Raw genomic sequence first — 9,289 nt, forward strand, 5'->3', positions numbered from 1 at the left:
GCTATGGCATCAAGTTATCAGGACAGTGAAGGGAGTACAACATCTTAGCTTTGTCCATAATTTTGGTCTGATTGTTCACTTGAATGAACTTTTTATGACATAGGATTATCATATGTAACAACAGAAATAAATGTATGACAGCTCTATTTTGAAGATTGCTTTCTTACTGCATTAAGTAGGCAGCGTCCTTAACAGAAAGAAAAGCCATTGTTTGCTGTGCTACTATTCTGTCTTACGTATTTGTGCCTGCACAGGAATAGAAAAATAATACATGCTCTTGCAGTTAAAGAAATAAGAGTTTATATCAATGCACAGTGTGCTTCCATAACCAACGATTAAAGCTGTGATGTTACATGACAGGAAAAGCTTAAACCGAAATCATATATCACAGTCCTTCTAGGACTAGGCAACAATGGTATCACAGATGCATTTTGAGTAAGAAAGGGGAGATTTCAGAAGTAGTCAATAAAGGAAAAAAAAGAAAAAGATTTTACTTCAAAAAAATAATTTAGATCCATTTGGAGAAATGACTTTTTGCAAAAGGTAGTGTGAAAAATAAAAATGCAAATGTAGAAAGAAGTACTCTGTATGAATGTGACTTGGTGACATAAGCAAAGAAGTGTAGTGACAAATTAAGTAGGAAGTAGAGAAAAACGCTGACAAACACAATGTTAGAAGAGGAAGAAATCCCTGAAATACTAGCTTTGAACATTGCTGTATAAATAGACAAGAACATGTATACTTCTGATATAGAGTAAACTCAGTAACCTTGTATAAATTGCTTTTAAATTAATCCCTCCTTTAAATGAATTGGACTTACAACATTGAGTGACATGATGATCATAAAATTGATACAGACTCCAGTGCCAGATGTTGCAAACTGCCAATACTTCTTGATGAAATACCACTTGAAGGAAGCAAATTGTTCCATGGCTACCAGACGATACACAACAACTGCAAACACTGCAGTGAGGACCAGTGAAATCTACAGATAAATGTTTATGAATAGAAAAATTAGAACAAAGAAAAACATCTGAAGTAATTTCTACTGACTCAATAAATTAACAAGTGTTTTAATGACTCCGATTTGTTTTGGTGAGCAGACTTTGAGAGAACCAAAATACTAAACTGTTGAATTCCAGTATTTCTTTGCCATACTTTTACAATGTAACTATATTACATCTCTTAAAAATAAGATATCCCTAAACAAGCAGTAGGATTGAGGTGAGCAGTTCTCCTGATATTATGTATATCCACTAATCTTCAGGAATGCATTCATGATGTACATTAGTATCCACATCAAGATAAATTTAAAGACTACAATAATTCCAATATTATTAAACATTACCATGAAGAATATTCCTGAGACAGACACCATCAGTCGACTGAGCTTATCAGGGAAAGGCTGAAAAGGTTCAGGTTTTCCTGTGATGGGATTTACTCTTTCCACTTGGGAATATTTAGCTTCAAACTGGGGGCGCAGTTCTTCCTGGAATGACAGGAGATATTCCATTTGTTGTACCTTTTATGTTATCGAACTATCAAAACCAGACATATATCTGATATAAGAAATTTATACTGATACCAATTCTTTTTTTATAGTGTTCCAACTCAAATATCCAAATAACGTGCTCTTCTGAAAACGCTCAGACACCATGCCAGAGACCAATGAAGGAGAGAAACACTGCGAGCCTTCCCTACTACGTGAGAGTATTAAAAGGATCACGGCTCATAGTGTTTAAACACTAATTTCTCTGCAGAAATTGATAACAAAACTATAAATTAATGTCAGTTATGATGGTACCTTTTGTGATATGAAACCATTTATTAAAGCCCCTAGCTTGTATCAACAAGTCTGTGGAAAGCTATAAACTAAGTCATGATACAGTCTCTACTGACTTATGCTGCATGTGAATCACCAGTTAAATTACATTACAGCTATACTCACTAGTGCTTTATAGAGTGCATAGAATCATTTGACCAGTGCTGATGCTGATAGCAGAATGTAAATGAATAAGTTATGCCTCTCAGAGGGATTTAAAATCTACTGTCTGTGCCTTTGTTTGTCCTGGTTCTGTTTCTAGACAGGATTAGGAACTTTCAGTACAAGAGACCACAGAATCAAGAATCTTGTAAGGATCTGTGCTGACATCAGTCATAGCTCCTGTCCTCTGTATATGCAGCATTTCACTTTCTGGAGTCTAGTTTACTTTCACTGTGGCATCCTTGCCTAGATGTGTGGCTAAACTGAGCTGTCTGTTCACCCAGAGCCCCATTCATTATGAGATTGGGCCTCTTCACAATCTTGTGTCCCAGGAAGGAAAACCATAAACATTCTCCCCTCTTTCCCAGAATATACTGATGTCCATTGCAGACATCAATCACTCCAAAAGACTTAGAGCCTCGATGGCTGGGCTTGCCAGGAGCAGGACAAAGCTGAAACTTAGAATTGTCCTTTAAAGGATCCACCTCATTATTACAGCTATTACAGCTGGGTTTATCATCTCTGTTCAAGAAACCTTTGCAAGCTAAACAAACAAATAAACAAAATATTTGTGCTCAATTTTTCAAAGCACACTTTTAGTATTTAGAATTGTATTTGTAACGCTAGCCTCAAAATACACAAGTATTCTTGTATAGTCTCAAGTACACTGGCGTATTCTACAACTTGTGTAATAAATGCAAATACAATCTGAATGGCAAATTCAGATTGCTGGCATACAATGTGTTATTTACACGTAAATAGTGGTCATTGCAAGATCTACAAATTTACTTCTGCTTTGTCTTACCTCTTCATCTTCCCAGTCTATGAGGTCCCAATCATAGGTTAATACAGCTCTCCTTCTTTTCCAAAACTCTAGAAAGACTGTAGCTGTGGAAATGAACTGCATTTTAATTATGGAAAAAGAAAGAAAAAAAGGCCATGCAGATCTCAATAAAATCAACAATACATAAGATACGTAACATGGTAACTTCCCTTAATCATTTCCTGGCTGGTTTCCCGTAGAATCTGAAAACTGTAAGTAACTTCAAGATAATGACTGTTAAAATTGGAAAATTATTTGACTATGTTCATCTAAGAATTTCCATTTTTTTTTTGCTTTCTGCTATATCTGTAGAGATAGGCACCTGACAATACATCACCCTTTTTAGGTTACTTTGCTTTTAATTTTATTCAAAATATATTGTACAGTTTAAAATATTTCTCTGAAGAAACAAGCGTACGCATATACAATGGTATCTATTAATGCAGAGCTAGATTTTCACCTTGATTTATTCATTTTGAGTAAGGACAATGATGCTTCTTTCACAATTATACCAGCTTTGTATTGCTGTAGCTTTGCTATTAAGATATTTTTTAAAATATTTTTTATCTGCATAAGATCATAATCATAACCTTCATGTACTTAGTTTTTTTGGTAGGTTCTATCAAGATAATTACTACCAATAAATAACTCTGTTTCCCAAACAATGCAGTTTGCCACTGAGGCTGCCTATTCCTTACCATAGAAATACTAAGAGAAAAAGAGCTAAAAAGGGTAAGACACCTTGTTTTGGTGGGATTCCTTATAAAATGTGGGCTTGCCCTTCCTGAGAAGGACTTTTTATGCAGGTAGATAGTGAAAGGACAAGGGAGAATGATTTTAAACTATGAAAGAGGAGATTTAAATTAGATGTTAGGAGGAAATTCTTACTCAGTGAGAGGTCCTGGAAGAGGTTGCCCAGAGGAGCTGTGGATGCCCCATCCCTGGAGGTGTTCAAGGCCAGGTTGGATGGGGACCTGGGCAACCTGGTCTGGTGGGAGGTGTCCCTGCCTATGGTAGGGAGGTTGGAACCAGACTGTTGTTAAGGTCCCTTCTTCCAACCCAAGCCATTCTATGATTTTATAATTAAGCAGCATAATCCTTCAATAATCTAAGGTTAAAAGAGCCTTTTCTCACTGTCCTTGGAAATGCTATCACAAGTACAGTGTGAGACTCAGAAATGTTACAAAACCCACAACTATGCAAGAAAAATCCTTTCCCAGCATGCACTCTGTGAGGACTCAGGAGCAATGTAAGCCCATGCCATACAGAAAACAAACAATGATTTTCTATGTGACCAAAACAGGTAGGAAAAATACAAGACATTCTGTAAAACAGCATCAGATGGTCCTCTATTTGTCAGCCTGCTCTAAGAAGCATTCCCAAGAAATCCATTAGTATTCTGTCAGAATAGATATGTTTGTAATTGCACAAATTAAGTTGTTCACTTAGTTACACTCAAAGGTAATAGAAGTTAAGGAAGTAGCCCATTTACCACAAATAAAATAACAAATCCTAAATCCCACTGACATAAAATACCTGAGTCAGAGAAACCAAAACCAAGCAATGGTCCAGTTCTAGAGGAAGCATGTATGTTTCCTGGTTTGCCTTTATTTCGCTCTACTACTCTGCTAACATCACCCGTCAGACCTCCTTGCAATCGAGCCCTTCCAGTCCCCAGTTGCTAGACACTTCTTACTGACTCAGCTCGGAAATGCCAGGCCTTGACTTTTATCCATTACTTCGGTAGAAAAACAAGACATACAACAGATGACTAATCCAACAATCTCAACAGCAAGACAAGAACATTCTTGATCTAACAAGGCGTTGACAGGGCAGAGCTTCTTTCTGCCCAATCTAGCTGCTCAACACTTCCGGGTAATGGACAATTTAGAGGATCAAACACAAGCTTCTAGTTCCCTAAAGAACACATTCTCTGGTGCCTCCCCTGCTTTCCCCAAGACACACTGCTTCCCATTTTACAGCTTCGATTGTAATTCTGAAATTTAAATCTTGGAATATGTGATGTGAATTTTTGTTTTTTTTTTTTTATTGGTACAGCATTTTGGTATAGGTGCACTCACTTAGGGCTTTACTATTAAGGCTTTGCAATACAGTTTGCAGTTCTGTCAGTTGTGCACTTGTAAAACTTTCTCTCAACTCTTATTTCAATTACTTTATGTTTACTGCCCTTACACCACCCGTACTTGTACTGAACTAAAACCTTGAGGCATGTGCTTTACTCAGTTTTTAATCTTCCAGTAGACAAAGGATGATGTTTGCTGGTTAAGAAAGGCAGGAAAGATCGTGGTTGTGCTTTGATACAATCTTAAGTATAACAAAAAATTGACATTGCCAAGAAGAAGAAAAGACAAATGGTTGCTGTTAAATGCTATTAATGGAAATAAGACAGTGGAGAAATAAAACAAAACAAAATCTGGAGAACCCAAGACTACTACGTGAACATGTCTCTTCTGATTTTTTTTCTAAGAGTCACTGCGTCAAGATGAACGGTGTGCTTGTTTCCCTAAAAAAAAGTCATTGCAAAGAGAATTTTTAGTAAGGAGTAAGGGAACCATCTCCACTGCCTCTCTACAGAACTTGCCCATGGCCAGGTAGGTCCTTTCTGAAAATTCTGCCCCATTACTTGTTCAGTTTTAATCAGAAGGGCTCCTTTACAGAAAATCTGTGCAACAAAAGCAGTCCTACAAACCTGGTACCACACAGACACGCTCTTCAGAATTGAATCTGCTACTTAATAGATGCAGGTTACAGCTGAATGACAGCCTAGTCTCATCTCCCATGCCTGGAGTACCCCAAACCACCCTGTCTCCAGATGGCCACAGCTCTGCATCTGTTAACACTTGTGCTCACTGCAGGAGATCTCGTCTTCCAGGAACAGAGGGCCAGCATCCTGGCACTGCATTGCAGGTATAGGACACTTAGCCAAGAACTGACTCACAAACAGAGCACCTCCCCATTAGGCTTTAAGTCACTCATGCATACAATTTTTACTTTTCATAAGAGGTGAATTGAACTGCCAACAAATAAGAGAGAGCGCGCACCCTAACACGCCCAGTGCTGAAACTGAGGGCAGCACTAGAGACTTTCACACAACTGTAACATTTCAACAGAACTGGAGCCCTTTTAATGCTTTTTAAGGTCTTACTAGTTTCAAATACCACGTGCCTATAAAAACATTAATGTTTGTGCTAGTGGGAAGCATACTGCTGACCCTAATACCACCACTTGTCATTTGGTTAATGCTGCATAAGATACAAATTTGGACAGAAATCTGTGGTGTTTGTTTTCACATATCCCGATCAATCTGTTAGATGCAAATTCACCCAGACAAGCAAGAAATTTAAGTTTGAAGCTTGTTGATAGACACTGAAGAAAATCTCCTTTATGGGAATGCTAGAATTCAAAGAAAACCAAACTCATAGGATCAGACTCTGTACTCCCTCCTCTTAACAGACCACCACCTCGTGCCAGACAATTAACTTAAAGGGTAGAACTTGATCCATTCACAGAAATCTTTCCGCTTGTGCACTGTAGTATTTCATGAAAATGCCACTAGTCGTTCTATATAAATATCTCCTTTATATGCCATATCCTCAAGACTTATCTTGATGACAAGTTATGAAACAGCATTTGCACTTGATTCTTTAAAAATTTAAAGTGGATACAGATAACAGCATCATGGCATTCCACTCAAACAGTAACGCAATACTGAAAACACTTCTGAGTCACTCTACACCACATACCAGTCTAGAATAAATACACACAAAGAGCAAAAGAATAAAAAAATGATAAGCTAAATCAGTATATAACAAGTTAAAATAGATACAACTTTCTAACAGCATACTTTTCTTAACTTATTTTTCTGCTTGATTTTGTAGAAGCCTTTTTTTTTCAGTTTTCCTCTCACAAAGTGTACAGTAAGAAACCCTGTGATACTAAAGTTATTTTTTGTTAAATTATTATTTGTATAGTACATGGAACAATAGTTCCTACAGTTTACAAAAAAGCAGTCGCCCTTCTGAAAGGGTTCAAAAGGCTTTCAAAGGATTAAGCAACAAGTACTGCCTACCCACTTTACCATAAATACTGCAATTTCTGTGAACTCTGTAATGATAGAGCTCAGGCATGACAACGGGGAAGTTGTTCAGTCTGGTTCCCAAATGCTCTGTTGTGTTCAGAAAAGCACTGCCCCACCTAACTTTACCTGTACTGTGCATTCCTGACAAGTATGACACTGTCACATGGATAGCACCTGCACTCCAGTGTTCCTACCAGACCAACTGCACTCTGTGCCACAGCAGTATTTCAACAGGGACTTGCATATCTTGTAGAGCTCAAAGGTAAGTCTGAGGCGTGTTTTTAAAGCTTATTAGTAGTGAATCTGATTAATAAATACTGTATTCTTTTATACGGTGGTCAGGAAGGCACTAGGTACTGCTGCAGCCATATTCTATGTGGAGCGTACTTCTGAGTCAGTTCAGAGTCCATTTTAAATTTGGGGGGGGGGGGGGGGGGGGGGGAAGTATTCTGTGCATGCTAACTTAGACCAAATCTCTGTAAGGAAAGGTACTGCTGGTCTATTATTCTTTGTGCTTTTTAGTGACAATGCACACTTAAGCAGCTCTGCTAGTACATATATATTATGTCAGGTTGCTAGCTATTAACAGAAGAGAAAAGTTAACCAAATTATAGAATACAGTATTTATACTCCATTTTATAATTTACTAAATCGTTATAAATTATTTTCTGAGTTCAATACATAGATACATTTAAGCTTGAAAATGTTAATATTCATTGCTTAATAAATTTAGAAATATCTAATCGTTGGAAAGCAATCAATTTCAGAGCAAAGAGACACTGGAACAAACATCCAACACATTTCTGGCACCATCATTTGTTATTATTTCTTCCTGAAATCTAGAAGAGAAACACTCAATATTTAGCTTTATATTTGTTCCATCTATTTTTTTTAAGTAAAGGTAAAAATCTGCTTTTGTGAAGCTTAAAAAGCACAGTACATATGCAAGCTCTGCAAATCCGAACACTTTACTCCAGACCACAAGAAACAAAGAAGTACCCATTAATAATTTGCTCATCACGTTATTGTTTACTGCATAAATTATAGTACTTTCTAACCCCTACTGTAAGGGAGGAAAAAAGTACAAGGCTCAGTTTACTGACATGCAAAAAAAAAAGATCCTTTTAATTTATAGTTCTAAAGATTATATTATTTACCCATAAGAAGTTTAAGTGATTATTTTCTCAATAGCTGCAGAGTTTTTGCAGACTTTACACCTACCACTGTCAGGTGCTGGGCTGGTGTATTCATAAAATACATGTTGCAATTTTACTTATTATGCCCAAAATCTATTTTTAAATACTTACAATACCACTGAATATACACAGAAAATAACCACATAAGCATTAAGATATATTTTGCAATGTATGGAAGAAATATTCAGTAGAAATCTGAGCTATTTAAGGAGAAAAAGCCAGATACAATACCAACACAACCTTCATGGTGAAGTCCATGACCCCAGCGGAGTCACAAGGAAACTTGACTTGAAGGGAACCAGGGCTTCCTCCAGAGCATGGGTGTGCAGATGTGCATGCACATATACTAATAGCTTCAAATTGACTCTAGCAGCAAAGCAACAAGTGAAGCGTGAAAAATCCACTAAAGAAACATGGTGGTGACTGTCTCATGTAAAAATTTCATTCTTCCTGCTAAAAAAAATAATCTGCATTGATTTCAGCTGAATTGGTACTGATTAATGTAAGCACCAGTAAATCAAAATGAAAGACTTTTTTTTTTTTAAAAAAAAAACAAAAACAAACAACTAACAATCTATCCATAGCTTCCTTAAACACTTACTTGACAAGGTAACTTAAGGTTTGGGCTCTTCTGCAAGTTTTTACTAGTCTACAGTACTGCTCTTTTTTTGGAACAGTGCTATTTGCATATTAAGCTCCAAGGGGGGTGAGCATCTTCAAGGAACTTCAGGGTTTGTCTAAACTTTATGAACATTAACATTGCACTCAAAGAAGAAGAGTTAATTACTACACACCAAAGGGTTTACCGGAAGCACAATTCATTACAGCCTTAGAGCTACAGTACGCAATATTCAAAGTAAAGAGGTTTCACTGTTTTGGTCCCCCACAAAGAGAATTACCAAAGAAAAAGACAATCACAAAAAAAACTACAAATAATTTGTTCAGCAAGGATGTTGACTCCTTTGTACACTGCTCTCCAAATGAAAATTGCAGCTAGAGTCCACTGAGTGCAATTGCCCTACATAGGTAAGTTACAGCAAAGGGATAACAAGATATGACAAAATTCACTTTGCTGCCTAATACGACTGTTAATACAAGGAAGGAAAGATCATGTCACTGACTTAAAACCAGAGTACTGTCAAAGTGAAAGAATGTTTGAAAACTTTTTAATATTGACTATTTTTTTC

The 9,289-nt window shown here is 36.9% G+C and overlaps 1 protein-coding gene across 1 annotated transcript in view; it reads right to left on the reverse strand.

Annotated features, from left to right (window-relative positions):
- ANO3 (anoctamin 3) overlaps positions 1–9,289 on the reverse strand; it is a 213,241-nt gene that overhangs the window by 12,175 nt on the left and 191,777 nt on the right. Inside the window, exons 15-17 of the mRNA XM_035550066.1 lie at positions 2,790–2,872; positions 1,349–1,489; positions 821–985 (exon numbers count right to left, since the gene is read on the reverse strand). Coding sequence (XP_035405959.1) covers positions 821–985; positions 1,349–1,489; positions 2,790–2,872 — 389 coding nt within the window. The remainder of the gene's footprint in view (positions 1–820; positions 986–1,348; positions 1,490–2,789; positions 2,873–9,289) is intronic.

Source organism: Cygnus atratus, chromosome 5, assembly GCF_013377495.2.
Source record: "Cygnus atratus isolate AKBS03 ecotype Queensland, Australia chromosome 5, CAtr_DNAZoo_HiC_assembly, whole genome shotgun sequence".
NCBI classification, from domain to species: Eukaryota; Metazoa; Chordata; class Aves; order Anseriformes; family Anatidae; genus Cygnus; species Cygnus atratus.